This window comes from Aplosporella prunicola (assembly GCF_010093885.1).
Source record: "Aplosporella prunicola CBS 121167 unplaced genomic scaffold K452scaffold_6, whole genome shotgun sequence".
Lineage (NCBI taxonomy): Eukaryota > Fungi > Ascomycota > Dothideomycetes > Botryosphaeriales > Aplosporellaceae > Aplosporella > Aplosporella prunicola.
In genome coordinates, this window is record NW_022983534.1 from 147,672 (window position 1) to 167,933 (window position 20,262).

General features: G+C 53.5%; 10 protein-coding genes across 10 annotated transcripts; 4 read left to right on the plus strand and 6 right to left on the minus strand.

The window, feature by feature from the left end:
* Nucleotides 1-1,710: 1,710 nt before the first annotated feature.
* K452DRAFT_284725 (uncharacterized protein) lies at nucleotides 1,711-3,890 on the minus strand. Its single transcript, XM_033539995.1, has 3 exons — nucleotides 3,621-3,890; nucleotides 3,425-3,523; nucleotides 1,711-3,334 (listed from the first exon to the last, which is right to left on the minus strand). Exons 1-3 carry the CDS (start codon nucleotides 3,767-3,769, stop codon nucleotides 2,044-2,046), a joined length of 1,539 nt encoding a protein of 512 aa, XP_033400124.1. The 5' UTR covers nucleotides 3,770-3,890; the 3' UTR covers nucleotides 1,711-2,043.
* A 985-nt stretch (nucleotides 3,891-4,875) lies between these two features.
* Nucleotides 4,876-6,977, minus strand: K452DRAFT_316415 (uncharacterized protein; the record flags this gene model as incomplete). The annotated part of the gene is made up of 9 exons (XM_033543964.1): nucleotides 4,876-5,420; nucleotides 5,545-6,108; nucleotides 6,165-6,202; nucleotides 6,255-6,277; nucleotides 6,327-6,465; nucleotides 6,520-6,542; nucleotides 6,601-6,680; nucleotides 6,740-6,774; nucleotides 6,867-6,977. The coding sequence occupies 9 exons, from the start codon at nucleotides 6,975-6,977 to the stop codon at nucleotides 5,276-5,278; spliced, it is 1,158 nt and encodes a 385-aa protein (XP_033400125.1). The 3' UTR covers nucleotides 4,876-5,275.
* Nucleotides 6,978-7,572: 595 nt separating this feature from the next.
* K452DRAFT_223025 (uncharacterized protein) lies at nucleotides 7,573-7,972 on the minus strand (the record flags this gene model as incomplete). The annotated part of the gene is made up of 3 exons (XM_033536587.1): nucleotides 7,573-7,749; nucleotides 7,814-7,870; nucleotides 7,925-7,972. The coding sequence occupies 3 exons, from the start codon at nucleotides 7,970-7,972 to the stop codon at nucleotides 7,573-7,575; spliced, it is 282 nt and encodes a 93-aa protein (XP_033400126.1).
* A 415-nt stretch (nucleotides 7,973-8,387) lies between these two features.
* On the plus strand, nucleotides 8,388-9,743 carry K452DRAFT_356618 (uncharacterized protein). Its single transcript, XM_033546063.1, has 3 exons — nucleotides 8,388-8,769; nucleotides 8,910-9,369; nucleotides 9,430-9,743. Exons 1-3 carry the CDS (start codon nucleotides 8,411-8,413, stop codon nucleotides 9,541-9,543), a joined length of 933 nt encoding a protein of 310 aa, XP_033400127.1. The 5' UTR covers nucleotides 8,388-8,410; the 3' UTR covers nucleotides 9,544-9,743.
* Nucleotides 9,744-9,853: 110 nt separating this feature from the next.
* Nucleotides 9,854-10,926, minus strand: K452DRAFT_284731 (uncharacterized protein). Its single transcript, XM_033539996.1, has one exon. It carries the CDS (start codon nucleotides 10,913-10,915, stop codon nucleotides 10,169-10,171), a length of 747 nt encoding a protein of 248 aa, XP_033400128.1. The 5' UTR covers nucleotides 10,916-10,926; the 3' UTR covers nucleotides 9,854-10,168.
* A 622-nt stretch (nucleotides 10,927-11,548) lies between these two features.
* Nucleotides 11,549-13,159, plus strand: K452DRAFT_222811 (uncharacterized protein; the record flags this gene model as incomplete). Its single annotated transcript, XM_033536575.1, has 2 exons — nucleotides 11,549-12,262; nucleotides 12,320-13,159. 2 exons carry the CDS (start codon nucleotides 11,549-11,551, stop codon nucleotides 13,157-13,159), a joined length of 1,554 nt encoding a protein of 517 aa, XP_033400129.1.
* Nucleotides 13,160-13,229: 70 nt separating this feature from the next.
* On the minus strand, nucleotides 13,230-13,974 carry K452DRAFT_141628 (uncharacterized protein). The gene has a single exon (XM_033535413.1). The coding sequence runs from the start codon at nucleotides 13,776-13,778 to the stop codon at nucleotides 13,299-13,301; it is 480 nt and encodes a 159-aa protein (XP_033400130.1). The 5' UTR covers nucleotides 13,779-13,974; the 3' UTR covers nucleotides 13,230-13,298.
* A 690-nt stretch (nucleotides 13,975-14,664) lies between these two features.
* Nucleotides 14,665-15,124, plus strand: K452DRAFT_284734 (uncharacterized protein). Its single transcript, XM_033539997.1, has one exon. It carries the CDS (start codon nucleotides 14,823-14,825, stop codon nucleotides 15,054-15,056), a length of 234 nt encoding a protein of 77 aa, XP_033400131.1. The 5' UTR covers nucleotides 14,665-14,822; the 3' UTR covers nucleotides 15,057-15,124.
* On the plus strand, nucleotides 14,962-16,306 carry K452DRAFT_141644 (uncharacterized protein). Its single transcript, XM_033535414.1, has one exon. It carries the CDS (start codon nucleotides 15,053-15,055, stop codon nucleotides 15,830-15,832), a length of 780 nt encoding a protein of 259 aa, XP_033400132.1. The 5' UTR covers nucleotides 14,962-15,052; the 3' UTR covers nucleotides 15,833-16,306.
* Nucleotides 16,307-18,197: 1,891 nt separating this feature from the next.
* On the minus strand, nucleotides 18,198-20,150 carry K452DRAFT_284738 (uncharacterized protein; the record flags this gene model as incomplete). The annotated part of the gene is made up of 5 exons (XM_033539998.1): nucleotides 19,659-20,150; nucleotides 19,386-19,485; nucleotides 19,154-19,335; nucleotides 18,907-19,097; nucleotides 18,198-18,849 (listed from the first exon to the last, which is right to left on the minus strand). Coding segments are annotated over exons 1-5 (1,099 nt in total), but the record flags the coding sequence as incomplete, so codon positions are not given.
* Nucleotides 20,151-20,262: the final 112 nt, after the last annotated feature.

Consider the following 20,262-nt stretch of genomic DNA (forward strand, 5'->3'; position numbering starts at 1 on the left):
ATACGTGGGACGGAAGCAAGGGACTTGCGTAGTGTCGTCTTGATGATTGCTCTCTGTGGGCTTGTTGTGCTTACTCTTACTCACTCTTGTCTGGTACTCTGAGTCCAGCGGAGATTGATACCGCATTATCACTTCTCACTTTTGCTGCGTCATTCATTGTAGGCATTGTAGATACACCACAGCGGACGCAGAGCAACAGCAATCGGCTTCGTGGAACAAAGCTTTCTGCATTCTATCGTTATGAGTTATATGACTTTCGGCTTCAGTCTGCTCCTGCTACTACTCAGTGATTCAGCACTGTCGTTCTCGCCCCAGAGGAAACTTTTTTTTGGGCATTTTGGACCGAGCAGACAAGCAAGGCACTGGAGATAAGTATGCTTCATTAAGGTTAATCGTATTAAGAAGTCAACACTGGAAACAACAGCGACACCTAAAGAACAACTACCAGCAAAGGAGAGAGAGAGGGGGGGAGATAGAGAGCAAGCTTCATCCTCACAGGCCCAGACAAGCCGAGCACAGCAACGAAAAAGAAAAGCAATTGGAAGTGTTCGCGTCAGCCCGCGACAGTGCAATACGAGCGACACCGTGGCAGCGACATACAGAGCAAAAAGCCCTGCAGCCGCCGCGCGAGGTCCAAAAACTAGTTAATCACGAAATGCACCTCCGTAGAGGGCTTTTAGCGATTAGACTAAAAAGAACAGATACTGCATTTAGATCTAAGCCAAAAGGCAAAGAGAACTGGAGAAAAAAAGAAGGGTTGGTTGGGCGGGGAGGGAGGGAACTTATATACCTGGGGTGTGGGGTCCGTGCGTGCGCGGTGAGGTTATGGGAGGGGGGAATGGAAGCGCGTGGAAGGTCTGCTGGAAGGTGCTGGAAGGTCGTGGAAGGTTCTGGGGGGTTGTTTGTTTGTTTTGTGTTGGCTTTGTTTGCTAATGTATATCGGCTTGCTTACACGCTACTATCAGCAAACACTAAACAGTGAAGCCAGGAACAAACGTTTCAGTGTAAGGAATCTTCTATTGCTCGTAGTAGAAAGAATCCTACAATGAAGCGATATATGGTTCCAAAGCATTCCATCTTTTCTGAAAGACGTGGATTCTATAGAGCCCTGTCCTGCTCCAAGCCATAACGACAGCTTGCTCAACCCAATCCCAACACAACAAGTTTGTATGCGGCACACGACTTCAAGTGTAGGTAGACGACAATCTCTGCAATACAACCAGTACACTCCCTATACCCTTCAGCCATATATTCACCAGTGACCGCTTACCCTCCCTACACCCACCCACCGCACCATCTCCCACCCACAAGCCCACAACCAGCACACACAGCAAACCGCACAACCCCAACAAGAACCGCCCAGAAACAAACACATACCCACACCACTCTCCACCCCCCACCCCCACACCGCACAGCTTACTAGCGCCGATCTTCCCCGCCCCGATCAACATACATGCAAGCTTTCTCCGCGGAGCGGAAGCGCCGCGGCGGCGGGCGGACAGGTGGGCCGCCGCTATCTACAAGCGCGCCTATCTCCGGCCTATCTATCAACTAGCGATGTCGCCACCGGCGTGTGGGGCCAAAGTAGGCTGTTCCGGACGAGCGGGTGCGGATCTGCGCGAGGGGCCAGGGAGGGATGACGCGCGGTTGCGTGGTGGAGGGTAAGTTGGTAGGATGGGAGAAGTGGTGGGCTAAGAGTAGGGGGATAGCTTTTTTCGAATTTGTTTTGGGCAGTGTTGCGAGCTATGTAGAAGAATTGGGTGCGGGTCTCTGTTTGTGTGTGGAATAAGTACGAATGGCAGTAGATGGTATGTAGGAAGTTATCAATAAAGCGCCCTGTACGGATCCGTACTTCTTCAAGACCAGAAAACTCCCTTGGCGCAACAGCTCGCTCATTGCTTAGATACATCCGTTACCATAGCAATCGTGACGTCGTGTCTCTTTTTTGACAAAACCCGTGAGAGACCAAAGAGCCCAGACGAAACCGCAAACAGAAAACCGCAAACCCGCTGGCAAGAAAGAAAGAAAAACAGAAGAAACCCACTAATGCCCACCCAACTGGCCCTTCGGAATCGGCCTGATCCACGAAACCGCCACATTAACCGCAATCGACACAACGCCTATGATCCAAAACACGCGCCCATACCCAGTCCCATTATAGCGAAACACGATGGCAAAGACAATACCGCCCAGATTGCCCGCCGCGCCCGTAACGCCCGACACGGCGCCGTTGGCCTGGGGATGGACATGCGGCACGAGGGAGAAGTTGAGGCCGTTGCCGCCCTCCAAGAAAAACGCCAGCCCAGCCACAAGGCCGAACATGGTGGCCTGACTACGCGGATCCAGCACGCCAATGGCGATCAGAAACACGCCCGTGAGCACGCCGTACGCGTGCAGCAGCGCCTTCTTCGCCCACGTCGAGTGCCCGAACCGGCGGTACGCTATGTCGGCTGCCACGCCGCCCAGCGGCCGCACCGCCCCGTTCAGCAGCCCGAACATCGCGGCCCAGTTTCCGCGCGACTGCAGCGAGAGCGCCGGGAAGTTCTTGCCGTAGTAGTTGCCGAGGATGTTGTTGATGGCCAGTTCGGCGCCAAAGCTGCAGAAGTAGCATGCTGCCACCACGAACGTCGACCCGCTGCACACGACCCGCAGCGTGTCGCGCAGCGTGGGCTTTCTGATGACTTCGCCCTTGGCGGCCTCGACCATTTGCTCTTCGCCGATTTGCGCCTCGTTATCGCCATAGGCCGAGCTGTCCTTCTTCTCGTCGGGCATGGATATCGCGGACGGGGAGTGCGTGCCGCTCTTGCTTTCGGGTGTGCTTGAGATCATGCCGGGCATGCTGACGTTGGCGGACGCGATGCTGTGTGCGCGTAGGTTGGCATCGGCCACCGCCTGGCGTTCAGACCACTTGCCAGTCGGACAGTCCGGGCAGAACACAAGTAGAGCAATGGCTGTAGCGACGATGAGCACGCCCGGTACGACAAAGGCCACACGCCAGGCAACGTGCTCGCGCAAGCCGTCACCAACGAGCGACTCGTAGATGGCTGGCATGACAAAGTAAGTGATACCGCCGCCCATGTTGCCAAAACCACCGGTCAGGGAGTTGGCGGTGCCGACGATGTTCTTGTCAAAAAATCCAGTTGTCCATACTTGGCAAGGGACGAAGGATCCGCCCAGGACGCCGATGAAGAAGCGGAGGGCCATGAGACCAGAGGCATTGTATACGGCTCCGGCAAGGAATGTAGGAATGGCTCCGATGAGCAAGCAACCTGCAAAAGTCCAGCGAGGTCCGAATTGGTCACAGCATGATCCAGCAACGAGACGCACGAGCAACCTGTAAGCTGCGTCAGTATTGAAAAATTTTCATGTTGCCATGGAATATTCAGGTCTCGTGTCCATATCGAGGAGACAGGGATTTACATACGTAGCCACCAATGCGATGATATTGGAGTTTGCGATCTGGACCTGCGAGAGGCCGAGATCCTTCTTAATAATGTCCGATAATAACGGTGGGAAAGCGTACCTGTTACCCCGGATCAGCCCACCCGCATTGAATCGGAGAGATAAGGCGCATAGAGATGGATTATGCACGCTTTCATCATCGCAGAAGGCTTACTTACCATGACCAGAAGGCAATCATGAAACCGAACCAGGAGAAAAAGAAGACCCTGCCATACATGTTGAATGGGTTAAGAGCAGGGATGGCGTGAGCTTTGCGGTTGATGGGGTTCACAGGCGGAGCCTGATACAAGCTTGCTAGACTGAACATGATGGCGGAGTGTTGCTGTCGTGGGTCTTCCGGACAGGTTTTCTTCGTGTAGATAAGAGTATGAGTGTACGTCTGCGAGCCCTTTGACAGACGACGAGAGATTGAAGAAGGCCACGGCTTGAGGTCTCAAAATAGACAAACTGCGAGTGTCAGATGTCTTATATCAGCCCTGGTATGATTGACTGCGTCTCGAGAGGTAGTTACACCGAGTTTCTCGATGCACAAACAATGTAATCCTCAAAAATTGGTCGATTGCTTATCGCTTGTCCCCAGGGGTAAATCAATCTGTGGGGCTCGATACCCGGGACAAAGCGGGTGCTGCAGCCACCGGGGTGTCTGATAAGGCTCTTGCAATCTTGGGATGTTTTGACAAGCAAACAACGAAATCTGTTGGCGACCAATCCACAGGTTCCACCTTGTGCAGCTATGGCAGTGGCGCCCGCTTCCTTGACGACTGCCGCAATGTCATGAGCTTTCGGGGGCCTTATCAGGTCCATCTCCAGCAAAAACCTTTCCTTATTCTCTTTCTGGCGTAGCGCGTTTCCGTCTTATCAGCGACACTCCAGGCACATACGCCGATTGCAAAAGGAAGTATTATTGTAGAAACGATGCTGTGTTCCTTCTCCGCGGGGTCGTATCACAGCAGACGACTGATTGAATTAATGAAACCATGATTCTTGACCGTTGATGGGGTGCTTAACCCCTTGTATCGGCTGTGATGATAGAGCTGACGTTATATGCCATGCGAATGGCTGCCGACGACGTCGAATGACCATTGGATATGGTACACAGCAGGTTACTCCCCTCGCTTCAGGATTTCTGTAGCGGCCTGCCAATAGTCGGACGGTGGCCCAGGTCAGCACGCAGGCCGTCAAGCGGACTCTGGTGTCGTCGATGGTGAGGAGCGTCCTGGCGTGGGAGCAAGGAGGATTTAGGAAGGCACAGCACAGGCCAACCCTTATCTCTGTTGTCAGCAACCAATCAGATCGCCTCTAATCAATGTCTAACCATCATTCACGCCACAACCTGATGATACTGCATCCCACCTATTCAGACTTTTGAGAGAATACGTCACTCACGTGCCGGCTGTCAAGCAATGTCTCAAAGCCTGCATTGAAAAAGAGTGCAGTATTCTCCTAAAAACAGTTGTCGACATAACAGTAGGTGGAGAAAGGCCGTTATATGAGCGAGTCCGAGTCCACGCTGCAAAATATACGATAACTTTGTCAAATGCCACCATCGTCACAAAGTAGTTGCCTCAGGCCTCAAGCTCTTGAGATAAGAAAGGAAATCTGCCAAGCTCCAGCACGCTCACGGAGATGCTGACACGAAACCCATAGTTTGATTCTCTTTGCATCCCGACATGACCAAACCTTGTAATTCCAGTCTCTCATTCAGGGCATTCCATAAACGCCATGCTCTTCGTTAGGTCATAATCATAAACTCTTGTTCTGTGGCCGTTAGGATCTCAAACACTGGCTGTGTCTTCAGAAAAGTAATCGGATGTTAGCTCCAAGGTGTTTCAGTTTTGGATTGATCTGGAGCAGTGGCGTGCGCTTTCTGCATCGCCTCAATCTCTTTGTGGCTGGCTTTTGCCGCAGCCTTTTCTCGAAGCTCATCTGCTGTCGGCTTGCGTCCCCACACCACATATCTGTGTTGTCCCGCGGAGTTAGCCAACACTGAATATGCCACGCCAGCCCTGTGGTCGAGACCGTGGAGGTCATGGCTCGGCTAGATTCGGCTTGGCAGCGCGAAGTCATTGCAAATCGACTTACACTTTGTGATATGCATGAATGCTCCTATCGGAGATGGCCTTGCGCACTTGCACCAGGTACACCTCGATCTCTTCCTTGGTCCAGCCGAGACCGCGATGGAACCACGCCAGGCTGAAGCCCTGCAGTCCCTGGAGCAAACTGCTTTCGCTGAAGCGTCCAAGCATTTTGAACTGCGGATCCTTTGGCCAGGAGTTAATCGGTAACTTGAAGAGTTCCTCGTGTACATCGACGAAACCAGCCTCTTCGTACCAGCGCTTCAGCTTGTTCGCGATGCGCAGCGGCCGGTCCAGGTTCATGGCTGCAACATCCTGCGTCCGGGTCCATTGTTGGAAGGGATAGCTTTCCGTCATCGTCCCGTCGTCGCAACATAGCGTTGGATAAATCTCCTGAGACTCCATCCAAGCTCCCGGCTTGAGGTACCGATACGACTTCCGGATGATGTCACGAAAATCCTCAAAAGAACCCAACAGCACCCGCGTATGAATGTAGTCGTACGAGTTTGGTTTTATTAACCAGTCTTCTTCTGCAGCGTCGTCGATGATGAACTGAACGTTGTCTGGAACCCTATGAATTGGTCAGTATTTTAAATGGCCTGAGACACCCACGCCGCCAAACCATACCACTCAGGTTGTATAGGCGACAGATCCGTCCCGGTGATCTGAGACACAGTGAGCAAACATTCAGACATGGCGCACGCATCTAAAGCATACTTCACAGTCGGGAAACTCGTTTCCTGATGCAGTCAGTCGACCTTGCGACATCAAACAAAACGGTGGAAATACCCATCTCGATCGCCCACTTGCCTGTCCCGGTCCCAATGTCTAGTATTTTCCGGGGGTCTTTAAGGGGCGCGAAATAATTGCGCATTCCAAATAGCACTTTGAGGATTTCGAATTGTAGATCTAGGCGCTCGTTCTCTGACTGCAGATGCGGTTAGAGTCATCTTGCAAGTACGTCAGAGTTGGGTAAGCATACTCGATCGTTTGGAAATAGGTATGCTGAAATCTGATCAGCGTCGCGCGGGGAAATAGACATTCAATCATGGTTGAGACTTACAACCAGCCGCGTAGCGGTGATAGGTCCTTCCATTCTCTCGGATGAATTCGAAGACGCTTTCGCGAACTGACTTTGTGCTACTGAAATGAGTGTCAGCTAGGTCGACGGTTGTTAGGAAAACACACAAAGACTCTCATACCTCTCGTAACTCTCGGCGCCATCCGAGGGTTCCGACTGTTCGGGTTCAGTAACTTAGACAGGTACTTCGGGATTGGGGGCTAAAGGATCGGGTAAGCCAAGAGGTGCGCTGGACGCGGGGAACGTACGTCTGCTTCGATGATAGACTTGGGGGTGCTCTCTTCGGCGGACGATGGGCCGGGCGAGGCAACGTGGTGGACTGCCGAGGATATATGAGGTACCGGCGGCTCGTGGGACATCTTGTGTATGAGATCCGTTGTGCTGGTAAAAAGTCCCAGTATATCGGCGCGGACTTGCGCCAAGGAACGAGTCAGCCGGCGTCGCGGCGAAGCCATCCATGCCCACCGGAAACGTTCGAGACATCCATGTGGGACACCACCTGTCCGCGACAAAGATTCTCCATGGCCGACAGTTCCGAACCCTGGATGTCCGTAGCCCGAACAACCGTCTTGCAGTGGAGCTGATGTATTTCCTAAACAGCTCCCGGTCGTGATTTTTAACCACTTGGTTTAGTTCCTGTCGGTTGAAGTTGGGTATCTACTGTAGATCGGAACATGTCCTTGACAGCGCAACAAACGCGAGCATGACTAAACCGGCCAGGTTTCGCATCCTTCCGGTTGACTTTCCTCTAGTAGTAAGGGCATGCTGCGGAGTGTACTTCCCCCAAGACCGATATTGCTCAAAGGCAATGCCTTTTCACGACCGATAATCTCTGCATTTGCAAGGCAGGAATCGTTATGCCATTGTTTGCCGACTAGCTATCTGCTGTCGTTCCCAGAAACCCAATCATCAATCGTAAATGTATCCATCGCAGTGTCGCAGTGAATCAGTGAATCAGTGAATGCCGCCCTTGTGGCCCAACTCCTTGGCTTCCTCGCTGCCCTTGGTGAAGGTGCCGTCAGGGTTGCGGTCGGGGTGATGCTCAGCATGAAGCGAGACCCCTCCCTTGTGACCGGCTTCGCGTGCGGCATCGCTACCCTTGGTGAAGGTGCCATCAGGGTTGCGGTCGGGCTAGATGTCATGCGTTAGCGACAGTATTCACGGCTGGAGAGTCAGTGAGATCGATCGAACTCACATGGGTATCATGCTGGCCATGGCTGGCGTGTCCACCTTTTGAGGCGATCTCACGGACCTGACTTGTGTCAGCAAGCTTGGACGTAGACCATCCTCCGAGCTAAAACCTTACCTCATCCTTAGGGCGGTTGGCGAAGTTGGCGGGGTTGCTGTCAGCCATTTTGATATGTGGAGGCAACGTTGATTGGTCTGTTTGGGAAAGTTGTGATGAGAGTGAAAAGGATCAATTTGTAGACGTTTTAATGGGATGTTGAGAAGATGGAGAGTTGTTCCTAGATACCAAGAGGACACCCCTTATATAGACTGTCTTTCGCAACGGTGACGCAGCCAGCCGTGTGCTTGCTGCCTGTTTGCACCCGCACCCCGCAATTTAGTCCTGCGTGTCTGCCTGGCACCTGGATAGCCGTTGGCGGGCCACGGGAGCCCTTGAAACAACAAACGGCCAGGCGGGTCAATGACGCCATAAATCACGTGCCATGCGCGTATTAACGCGTCTTTCGCGTTGCAGCCTGACTCGCGTCTCGTCAAGACCAATCTACCTTCTCGAAGCTAGAATACCTAGAACACCCAACCAACAACATCAATTGCCACTGTCGTCATGTCACTCAAGCGCAAGGCAGCAAACCAAACCTCCGCAGAAGCGAAGAAGCCGAAAGCCAACGGCAGCATCACGGCATTCTTCGGTCCACCCAAGCCCGTGTCGTCGTCGACTATGTCGACAGATCCGGCCAGAGCGCCTGTCGTTGCCAAGTTCGACAAGGACAAGTGGATCGAGGGACTCACAGAAGAGCAGAAGGAACTGCTGCAACTCGAGATCGAGACCTTACACGAGAGCTGGCTGGCCCACCTTAAGGATGAGATCACGAGCAAAGAATTCCTAGCCCTCAAGGCGTTCCTCAAGCAAGAGGGTGCGAGTGGCACGAAGATCTTCCCACCAATGGAGGACGTATATTCCTGGTAAGTCAATTGTGGGATGGCAGCAACTGGTTGTCGCCTATCGCATGGCGCGACCGCATTTCCAATTACGCGTCTTACCGCGTCTCGTACTGCGCGTCGCCGATCCAGTACACACAATTCTAACCTCCTTGGTCTCGTAGGTCGCGCCATACGCCGCTCAATACCGTCAAGGCTGTCATCCTTGGCCAAGACCCCTACCACAACTACAACCAGGCGCATGGGTTGTGTTTCAGTGTGCGGCCTCCCACGGCCGCGCCGCCCTCACTCAAGAACATATACATCGCACTCAAGAAGGATTACCCTTCATTTGAGGCGCCACCCAAGAATGGTGGACTGCTGACGCCGTGGGCGGACCGGGGTGTGTTGCTACTGAACACATGTTTGACGGTGCGCGCGCACGACGCCAACAGTCACGCGGGTAAAGGTTGGGAGCGCTTCACACAAAAGGTCATCGAAACAGTGAACCGCGTGCGCACCCATGGTGTCGTATTTTTGGCTTGGGGTACGCCTGCGCAAAAGCGTGTCACCGGTGTCAACGGGTCGAGGCACCTAGTGCTGAAGAGTGTTCACCCTAGCCCATTGAGCGCTCACAGAGGATTCGTAAGCCCACTCACCGCGAAAAATGTATGTGAAGTAGTAGCAAGCTAACTTTCATTTCAGTTCGAGTGTGGCCACTTCAAGAAGGCCAATGAGTGGTTGGAGCAGCGCTACGGCAAGGAAAATGGCCCCATCGACTGGAACCTGAACGTTGACCCTGAGGACGCTGGCGTCTAATCTCTGCATCGCCTCCTGGCTGCGAAGCGGCATGGCGTGCCAGCTCATTTCTCTTGTATTTCTCTTTCGGTAGCTGGCGTGTATGGCTCTATTGACGGAAAAAGCGCGTTTTTCGGATCTTGGTAAATCACGAACAGGACTGGAGTACATGATTGTCATCAAAACGATTCGTTATACGGTTGATATGCTGGTTTCGTCGGCTCTTTGAGCAAGAGCCGGCGTATTCGATAAATCAGATACAAAATAGCAGTAACTTCAGACTTGGAATCATTTTGTTTCAGTAGCTCACCTGGAAGTGCTTTGATTCGCTTTGCCGTCCAAGTTTGTCAATTTTGATACGTGCTATTGAAGTACGCTGCCCTTGCTTCCGGACCATTACGCTAGAATTTTAGATGCTCGGTACAACATTTAAATACCTGCATACGAACGTAAAGGAAACTGCAGGTAAAGGAGATATCTGGCGAAGTGTTTTATCTTAATCTCCTAGACCAATTGAAACGAAGAAGCCGTTTTTACACCCAAGCACACGGAACAACTGCCCATACTCCATCGCTCGATACAACCGCATATGCCAATGGATTATGTAACGTCCACGGTCTGTCGACCGTAATCAGGCTGTATGCCCTCAGCGAATCTTGCGGTTGCGAGCGAGGGCAGGACGCCTGAAAAGCAGCAAGTAGTAAGCAGCACCGAAGAGGGCACCACCAATGTGACCGGAGTGACCGACTTTTGCGTTCGGATCGTTGAGGAAGATGGCGTCGTACGCAAAGTATAAGCCCATCATGGCCCAAGCAGGGATACCAATGGGGATAAACATGAGCTCCCACTTTGCGAACGGCGCGATGAATGCGCACATTGCAGCAGCACCCATGACGATACCGGAAGCACCCAAGGCACCCGCTTTGGAATGGTTATTCATGGTCTTTTGGTGCATGAGAAAGCCTACAGAGCCCGCAAGCCCGGAGCCAAAGCAAAGGCCAGCAAAACGCAAGGGCGTCATTGTTGGAGACATCCACAGGAATTCGGCGAAAGAGTGGAAGGCGAACATGTTAAAGCCATAGTGAAAGAGGTTTAGGTGTGAGATACTGCACGTCAAAGGCGTCCACCATCTGCCCTGGTCCATGTCCTCGGGCTTTAGGATGAAGTTGTCGACCATTTTCTGCATGGTAGCTTGCTTGGACGAGACAGCCTGACTGGAGGCAGCGTACGGGTCAATTATTGTGACATTGTTGTCGGAGGCGTTTCTGGACTTGATCTCGATGGGAATGGTGCCGTCTGCATATTTCCAAGCGGCGAAGACGACCGTGTTAAGGCCAATGAAGGAATAGGCGACATTTCTGGTGCGGAGCATGCGCAAGGTGGGACGAAACATGGCTGTGGATGATGTCTGGTAGGTAGGTATCTCATAGCGTACTCGACTCGTGAGTGCAAGCGCTAAGCGGCGTCTCGGTCCAACTTCGGTTTTAGGTCCTTGCGCGACTTGGGCGGGCACGGCTCTTCAACCTCACACAAACTGGCCTACCATTTCCTCAAGACATCACGCTCTTCTACCGCCAACGCACTCACTCCATCACGCGTTTTGCGCCCAATCCACTCAACCGCCATCCTGAGCTCACTTTTGGGCCCAACTCATCCCTCACCACCGGCTCCGACGTCCTGCGCGCATTCTCGAGAGCACCCGAAGCAAGCAGCTCCTCTACCCCTCGAGCTACCCCAGTCTTCTGTTACGCTGCCACTTGGCACTAAGCTTCCCCGACAACGCGCAACCTTCCAGCTTCCCTTGCGTCGCTCCTCGTCCACGAACCCTACCACCCCTAAGAGCTTCTCGAGCCTCCCATCCTCCGCCGACCGCACATACCCCACATCACTTGGAGTCGTCATCCTCCAAACCGCACGCCTTGACGCCCACGCAACCACTCCACATCGCCCCTCTCTGCCGAGGGACCATTTTCTGCACCTCCCCACCCAATCTGCCTGTCGTTTGCATTGACGACCTACTGCCTAAATGGCGACGGATATCACGAATCAGATGGCGGCGGCAAACCTGAACGATGCGCCTGCCGGTGCCGAGTGGAAATCCGGCTTGAACATTCCTGCAAAGGACAACAGAGTACAGACGGAGGATGTCACCGCGACGAAGGGGCTTGAATTTGAGGATTTCTACATTAAGAGGGAGCTGATGATGGGCATATTCGAGGCCGGATTTGAGAAGCCCTCGCCCATTCAGGAAGAGACGATCCCCGTCGCATTGACAGGCCGTGACATCCTCGCGCGCGCCAAGAACGGAACGGGTAAGACTGCTGCCTTCGTCATCCCCACACTTGAGCGCATCAACCCCAAGAGCAACAAGACGCAAGCTCTTATCCTCGTACCAACCCGTGAGCTTGCGCTGCAAACCTCCCAAGTCTGCAAGACCCTCGGCAAGCATTTGGGCATCAATGTCATGGTCACCACTGGAGGTACGGGTCTGAAGGATGACATCATTCGTCTCTCGGAGCCCGTGCACATCATCGTCGGTACCCCTGGTAGGATATTGGATCTTGCCAGCAAGGGTGTCGCGGACCTCTCGTCTTGCCCGACCTTTGTCATGGACGAGGCCGACAAGCTTCTCTCCCCCGAGTTCACTCCCGTTATCGAGCAGCTGCTGGCCTTCCATCCGAAGGACCGTCAGGTCATGCTCTTCAGTGCCACGTTCCCCATTATTGTAAAGAGCTTCAAAGTACGTTGCTTTCATCCAATGCAGAGGAATGTCTGCGTTTGCTAAATGATTATTTAGGACAAGCACATGAGCCAGCCGTACGAAATCAACCTTATGGACGAGCTCACTCTCCGTGGTATCACCCAGTATTACGCCTTCGTTGAAGAGAAGCAGAAGGTCCACTGCTTGAACACCCTCTTCAACAAACTCCAGATCAACCAGTCCATCATCTTCTGTAACTCGACCAACCGTGTCGAGCTGCTTGCCAAGAAGATCACTGAGCTCGGTTACTCTTGTTTCTACTCTCACGCCAAGATGTTGCAGCACAACCGTAACCGTGTTTTCCATGATTTCAGGAACGGTGTTTGCCGCAACCTGGTTTGCTCCGACTTGCTCACTCGTGGTATTGATATCCAGGCCGTCAATGTTGTCATCAACTTCGATTTCCCCAAGAACGCCGAGACTTATCTGCACCGTATCGGTCGTTCCGGCCGTTTTGGACACTTGGGTCTGGCCATCAACCTCATCAACTGGGACGACCGCTTCAACCTCTACAAGATCGAGCAGGAACTCGGTACCGAGATTCAGCCTATTCCCCCGACCATTGAGAAGAAGCTCTATGTCTATGAGACGCCCGAGACTATCCCTCGTCCTATCTCGAACGCCCCTGCAAACAGGCCTCCGCCCCAGGCTCAACACCAGGGTCAGTTCCAACCTCAGCCCCAGGGCCAGCTTCAGGAGCAAGACGGCAATGCGCCTCGTAACCAAGGTCAAAACCGTCAACACTACCCCAGAAACCAGCGCGGTGGTGGCCAGTTCTCGGGCCGTGGCCGTGGCTCTGCTCAGGGTCAGCGCCAGCAGAATGGCTTCAACGGACCACGCAACCCAAGGCCTGCTGGCCCCGCTGGCCAGGCATAAATCTGACACCCAGTCTACTCCGACACTGGTGAAGTTAGAACATAGGTTCAAGGCTCAGCTTGGCTGAGTCAGTTTATCATCGTCGACAATTCTTCTGGTTTTTTTTCCTCAATGGTTGCTTCAGGCTCGGTTTCTCTGCCTAAGCTTTTTCTTCCCTTTCTGCTCTGCACATACCTCCCGTATCCTCTTTTTTGACGACTTCGAGACCTGGACGACGGCTAAATGGCACGGTCACCTGGTTTTCTTTCTTCACCATCGGGTATGTAATGGATCCACGCCGGCGCCATGAGGGTTCACGATTTCTGGTTGTCGCATTTGTACAATATGCGCTTTGGGTTATCTTGCGGTTTCTTTTCCGTTTTCCCTTTCTTTCCGGCCGCGACAAATTCCCACAGCGTTTTTCCTCGCTCACCAGTCTCCGGTTTGGCGACTCTGGCCGATTTTCCCGCTCAACGTCCTGTGCTTTTTTCGGACACCCCTCGACGAAGCCGCTCCTCTTCTCATTGACCGCGTCTATGATCGAGATATTATATGACCGGCGGTAGGCGTCTTGCGACCAAAAGTTTCGTCGTTCACCTTCTTTTTCGACTAGATGCGACGAGTCAGTACCCTTATGCATCGATTGCGGCCGACATGGACGCAGTTAGCGTCTAAACCTACAATTTATATCCCCTTTTAGTACGCGCGAGCGCAGTGCAGGCTTCTGCACCGTCGCTTCGAAGTCGGCACCACGACACACCATTACGACACATTCACAAAATCAACGCCTGACGGTGCTGCACTGGCATATCTTCATTCACGACTGTTCGAGTGCTACTTCTTGGCTCAAACGCAACCAATGTCACCTGTTGACCACTTCCGAGCAATTGGGGGACCTGGTCAGTCCGGATGCTGCTTCCCAGTCTGTTGCATGCGTAGAAGCCTTTTTACAAAGAGGCGCGAATGCTGCAAGGACGTAAGAGGAAAGCATTACCCGGTAGAAAGAAAAAGACAACTCAAAAAAGATTTTTTTTAGAGGCAGGATTGGGAGAGGAGGTGCGCGCGGCTTTTGCTAAACCCCTTGAACAGTGGTCTGGCAGCGTGTGAGGTTGTACCTATGGCCTTTCTTCTTCTTCTCTTCTTAATGACAAGCAAACCTTTCTCCTCTGATTGTTTGTTGCGGCGTCCAAGGTGTTGGTGCGTGCTGTTGCTTCTACTGTGCTGCGGGCTGATTTTCTCGTGTGCTTGATTGACGCACATGTGATTTGAAGCTCGGTGACAATGTCGTCTTTCCGTTTCTTTTGGGCGTCTTCAATGGGTAACCAGCTTCATGCGGTCGGTTTTGCTAACAGGTTTCTTGCTGCTTGTTTTGCGCCTTTTGGATAACGACAGTACTGATCGCCGCTTTCGATGCTGCATAGGCGAGCGACGTCCTCTCTGCCGCTGCGGTAGCTTCTGCACCCGTGCGGGTTTCTTGGGAAACTTGGACTTGTTTGATACGTTTTCTTTATTCGTTCATCCGTTCTATCTGCCTCTGTCGTTTGTTCGCTAACCAAACAGATCATTTAAGGAAGAGACAGACAGGCTCATCAGTGCCGCACGGCCGCACCTTAACGACAAGCCTGTCTCCTCCGCCTCCAACCTTCCTTGAGAGCCCACAGCCGCTCCATCCTTGACGCACGCCATGTCCGCGCCCGGCAGAACAGGGCCGCAGGCTTGCTGGCCCGCCCATCCAGCTCCGGCCCACCACCCCGCCTCCTCAGCACCACCACCGCCAGCCATTCCCAGCAGCGCCGCGCGCGCCTCCGTGCCCTCCTCGGCCGCCGTCCCACCCGCCACCACGTGTCCAGCAGCGCCGCGCGCTCCGTGCTGCTACAGCCGCAGCCGCAGCCCGGGCCGTTTCATAAATGCTCGATGAAGCGCGGAGAGCGCAGCCGCTACCGCGACGACGACGCCTCCGACCGCGTCCCGGAGTTCGAGTTCGAGTCCGTCGTGTATGGCGAGCTGCTGGCCGCCAGCAGCGCTGTCGTCGACGGGTGGTTGTGCAGCCTGCTGCTCTCGCCGCTGCCCCCGCTAAGCGGGTGCGGCGTCCCTGGCCTGCCGCCGCTTGGGCTGGCGCTAGTGCTGGTGGTGGTTGCGATGCCAGTGCCGATGCCGGGGATATTGACCGTGTTGGCGGTCTGGGACGTCGTTCTTGCTGTCGTCGTTCTTGCTGTCGTCGTTCTTGTCGCCGTCGTCGCTGGTGCGGCGGTGGTAGCAGCAGCGCCATTATTATTGATGATATGGTTATTGCTGGCGTTGTTGTTGTTGTTGTTGTTGTTGTTGTTGTTGTTCCGCCGTAAATGCAGCTTCACGCGCTGCAGCGCGCGCTTCATAGTGTGGATCAGGACGCTCAAGCGGCGCATGTCGTTGTCCCTGCCGCTGTTGCCGTTGCTGGCTTTGGCTTTGGCTTTGCTTTTACTGTTGTTCTTGCTGTTACTCTTGCTTTTGCTCTTGCGAGAGCTTTTCTGTCGCCGGGGCTTCGTTTGCGTGGGTCTGGGTCGGCGCCGGGGGGTCTGCGCGTGCGGTGCCACGGGATGCACATGTCCTTGCGGACCAGCCGGGCAGACGCGTGGGTGGGTTGGGCGGTGCGTGTACGCGTGCGTCGTGTGTATGAACGAGCGAGTGTGTGAGTGTATGCGAGCGAGCGTGTAGTGCTTTCGTGCTTTCGCGCGTCCAGTAGCAGTAGCAACAGCAGCTAAGTCCCGTCCGCACGAAGCACGTAGAAGACTCGCGAAGCCGTCAGGCGAAAAAGACAGTCAGGGCGGGAAAGACGACCGGGCGGGCGGGCAGAAGCGCAGAAACGCGGCTTTATAGCGCGCCGTGTATTCATGGCGCCGTGGTTGTGCGCATAGGTAGAGTACCGTGGTGGTTGTGGCCGCGGTACCTACCTTTGTGCAGGGTGTCGGCGCGGGGGCGCGAACTATGGTTCGTTACCTTAGGTGCTGCGGGGGGGCGGGCCGGGCCGTCGCTATGACGTTTTTTTTTTTTTTTTTTTTTTTTTTGTGTGTGTGGGAAGTAGGTGTTTATAGGTGTTTGAGGTGCTTGGTGATGGGGTTAGGTTGGGGTTGTGAGGGTGGGAATGGAGGCGTGGTTGGATTGGAGGGCGTGGATGGGAGGAGGGCGGTTGTCTGTAGGTGGGTTCGTCTTAGATGCTGTTGCTGATGCCGTGTAGCGTTGTTAGGTAGGTATGTTGGTCTCGGTTTTGACTGTGGAAAGGAAAGAGGGGAGGTTACTGATTACTGATGATATTACTCGCCTTTGTTTGGTTATGGCTGTTTTATCCACCCTTGAGTTTTCTGTCAAACAAGGCCAGGTCACTGTATATCTTTGGTAGCTATAGAACGGTATTGGAAATGTATGGGAATAAGAAAGTGTTTTTATGAGTATGCAAAGCAGAATGAGAGATGGGTATGAAAGTATAGTTGAGGATACATTACGGGATTGCCATCAAGATACGAGAGTGAGAAGGTGAAAGTATCAAAAGTAAGTTGTATGTTGCAGTGTGATACAGTATGTGAGGTAAGCCGAGGAATCAAAGGGAGTGGAAAACCAACCGTGACCAAGAAGAGAAACCATGATTATTCCAAGCCCACCCCACCCCACTCCCGACCTTGCATGTCTGTAAGCACCTAGGTAGGTCTAAACGCGCAAGCCAACCCAACCAACATACATCCACAAACGCCCCAATCCCGAGCCTCAATGCGGCAGCGGCCCCACCACCGCCGCCAACGACCCCAAATCCCATCTAAAGACAGACCCTCCTCACCCCCTCCCGCTCAAAAAAAAAAAAAAAAAAAAAAAAAAAAAAAAAAAAAAAAACGCGCATTAAACCTAGGTAGGCGCCCTCCAAGCCTCCCTCTCCACAGACGCCTCCGCACAGCGCACATCGCTACACCGAAACTCGCAGCGCGGCGCATGCGCCTTGACAATGTGCCTGCGCCACTCGCAGCGGCCGGCGCGCTCGTCTTGCGCGTGCGCCAGGAGCTCGGCTTCGCGCTTCGCGCTTCGCGCTGCGCTGCTGAGGCCATAGCGAGGCGGGATGCCGGTGCGCTATATGCATGGTGCGTGCGGACAGGTCATGTACCTAGGTATGCACCCCAGGTGCTGGCCGTGGTGGTGCGCCGCGCAGCAGCTGCGCTCGATGCAGTGCCTGATGCCGCTGCTGCGCGACAGAAGCGCCGTTCGTGTCGCGAGACTGTCTCGGTGGGGCGGGCTGCTGCTCGTCGCCGTGGACGCGGCCTCTGATGCTGGGTTCGTGGTGCGGTGCCGCTGCTATTGCCATTGCTTCCCGCGGCGGCTGCGTCGCTCGTGGCAGGCAGCACTGGCGACGCTGACGCTGACGACCGATAGGCCGTCAGTCGCGCTGGGAGATGAGCTGCTGGCGTCGCTTCCGAGATGTACGATCGTGGTGGTGTGGTGAGGTGCTTGTGAAGCCTGTGAAGCCTGTGAAGACAGCGAAGCCAGTGAACTCCATGAAGTCTCCAAGTACTCGTGCAAAGCAGAGCAGGAGACCGTCCCGCTCGGGGCGTCCGGAGCAGGCGGGCCCGGTCTGCGGGATGCCGAGAGAGCCTGTAGAGTGGACGGAGGTCGCGCGAGCGGGTTTTCGTGGGATTTTTGGTGGCTGTGGGTGGGACTTACGGGGTGGTTCTGAGCGACGGGATGGCGTGGCTGCGTGGCCGTGGCCATTTTGGCGGGAACTTGATCTTGATCTTGCCATGGTGGTGGTGTGTTGGTTTGGGGGGATGTAAGGAGAGAGAGAGAGAGAGGAGTTGAGAAGAGGGTGGAGGGTTTGTCTGAGAGAATCTGCATGGGGAAGAAGGTTTTAGAGACCGATGTGGTTATTGAAGAACATGGCAATTGTGCAGTGCTGGATAATAGGAAGGCGAATGTTCTATGCTGAAGTAATTGAAGTTTGGTTTGAGCGTGATTGAGTCGGGAAGGCGAGCGAATAACAGCAAGAATAGATAAGACAAAAGAAAAGATGCATATTATGGTATCTATCCCAGAGAGTATCTCTCTACGTTCTAGCCGCAACTCCGAAGCTAATAACCAGATAATCGATTTCCCACGTCAGCCAACGCCATAAACATGCTCTGTTGCGAGGGCCAACCACCTGAATTACTCTACCTCCTTCATCAACTTCTGGAGCGTGCCATTCTCCGCCAGCATCCTCAACCACGTCCGAATAAGAGGACCGTAGTCATGACGACGAGCCTCAGCCTTGTCTTGGTCTGCCTGAGCGGAAGCCTGCTCGTCTCCGATTGTCGCCTTCAAAGCTGCTTGCTCAGTGACGGCTTTCTGCCTCAACTCCAGCAACGTGGTCGGGTCGTCGTCAGTGTCGATCTTCCTTTCTATCGACAGCGGCAGCTTGGCCGTCAGGATCGCCTGGCCGGTGATGTGGTATTCGGACGAAGGTCCAGCAAGCACCGTGTTCTCGCTTTCGTCTGTGGTGGAACTGAATGCTCGCCAGTCTGAGTTGATCATCTCGAGTCGCGTCTCGACATCGCGAATGGTCTTGATGTTCTGAGCCAGTTGCTCTCGGGCTTCGATGAGCGGGTCCTTGACAAGGGCAAGCAAGCCGAATTCAACCTGTCCTTCTTCGTACTGTGTCATGCGAGCGGAGATGTTGGGCGCGATGAGTTGAAGCCAGTCTGAGTCGCCGATAGTCTCTACAAACTGTTGTCAGACATGTGTTTACTTCATACCGCAGGGATAGTGATAATTACCTAGTCGCAACGGCTGCCGGTCTAGGCCATCAAGTTTCCAGACATCTCCTTCGATCGGCATGAATGCACTAAAGTGGAATGCGGCATCGTCGTCCACACCCTTCTTCTTCTTCTTCGACTTGCCTTTCTTGGACTTTGCCGTCTTGACTTGATCCTGCATACCGAGATCGATGTTCATCATGTCGATCTTCCTGAAGTACGATCAGCCTAGCTGTAAGTATGAAGGAACAATGGTCTTCAAAGATACCGAGCAAAAGAGTTGTGGATTCTCTTGATAAACTCAAAGTTGACAATCTGGTTGCCCCGCATCGCTGGAGTCAAGTCTTTTGTGAAGTCTTTGAAGCTTTTGAGATTCTCTCCAAGCTCCACCCCTGCTATGTTCATGGCAATGTTCAAGAGAGCTACTGTGGCACAAGCGTTGCCGGTAGTCTAAACAAGTCAGGAATGGTAATTCCCCATGGAGGAGATAGATGGCTTACCTGGTTTGCGAACCATACGTGTTCCGGACAAATGCTCTCTTGAGCGGTCGAATCATCCTCTAAGTAGCGGAACAGGAAAATCAAACCATACACGGGCTTCCTTTGATCGAGTTAGTAGTGTGGTTGCGCAAAGGGAGATAAGCTCAGGCAAGTGACACGTGACTCGAGTTATTCAATTCATAGGCAGGTATGCGATAAAAAAAAAAGGCCACAGTGCAGCGGGCAAGCCAGGCAGAGGAAGTAATGAAGACTGCGAGATAGGTCCAAACTCACGGTAGCATCGCTAAGAGCGCCTCGTCTAAGCCAAAGACTTCCTGGACTCTGACTCCCTGCACGCCGAATTCTTGCAACATGACGTTGAAGAATGCCTGGAAGACCAATAGTCAGTACTAATTCGGAGTTACATAGGCGGTAATGGCATTACCGGGTCATTTTCAATTTCACAGAATCCCTGCCAGTTGCGTTTGTCCTCGGCGGTAGCGGGCACAGACGCATCGTTGGGGAAGACTCTGTTCTCAGGAATGGAGTTGACGGTGCCATTTGTGCCGTTTGTGCCGTTCGCCTTTCTTCTTTTCGAGCTTCGCGTAGCCATGGTGAGGGAGAGGGAGAGTTGAGAGAGAGAGAGTCAAGGTGGGTTGGTAGAATTTATGTGTAGCTTCCAGGGTGACGGAAGTCGACAGGCGCAAGAACAAGCATCGTTGTCATTAAAGAGTGAAGGAATAACCGACAGTTAGTGCCCGCTCCTACTCTACTTCGTAGCTGCGGAGAGTAGGTCAAGTTAAGTAGGTGTGGCGTCAGTGGTTCACGCGTGCGACAGCTACTTAACGCGAAGTTTTCCCGACGAGAGAATCATCAACACCAAATCCAAACAAGCTCC

Bases quoted from the DNA above. Each gene is read 5' to 3' on its own strand.
- K452DRAFT_141644 (XM_033535414.1), top strand. From the start codon at position 15,053: ATGAAGCGCGGAGAGCGCAGCCGCTACCGCGACGACGACGCCTCCGAC.
- K452DRAFT_284734 (XM_033539997.1), top strand. From the start codon at position 14,823: ATGTCCGCGCCCGGCAGAACAGGGCCGCAGGCTTGCTGGCCCGCCCAT.
- K452DRAFT_284725 (XM_033539995.1), bottom strand. From the start codon at position 3,769: ATGTTCAGTCTAGCAAGCTTGTATCAGGCTCCGCCTGTGAACCCCATC. The intron at 3,524-3,620 runs GTAAGTAAGCCT...CCGGGGTAACAG, and splicing joins ATGATTGCCTTCTGGTCATG to GTACGCTTTCCCACCGTTAT. The intron at 3,335-3,424 runs GTATGTAAATCC...CGCAGCTTACAG, and splicing joins ATCATCGCATTGGTGGCTAC to GTTGCTCGTGCGTCTCGTTG.
- K452DRAFT_356618 (XM_033546063.1), top strand. From the start codon at position 8,411: ATGTCACTCAAGCGCAAGGCAGCAAACCAAACCTCCGCAGAAGCGAAG. The intron at 8,770-8,909 runs GTAAGTCAATTG...TTGGTCTCGTAG, and splicing joins ATGGAGGACGTATATTCCTG to GTCGCGCCATACGCCGCTCA. The intron at 9,370-9,429 runs GTAAGCCCACTC...CTTTCATTTCAG, and splicing joins TGAGCGCTCACAGAGGATTC to TTCGAGTGTGGCCACTTCAA.
- K452DRAFT_284731 (XM_033539996.1), bottom strand. From the start codon at position 10,915: ATGTTTCGTCCCACCTTGCGCATGCTCCGCACCAGAAATGTCGCCTAT.
- K452DRAFT_141628 (XM_033535413.1), bottom strand. From the start codon at position 13,778: ATGCATAAGGGTACTGACTCGTCGCATCTAGTCGAAAAAGAAGGTGAA.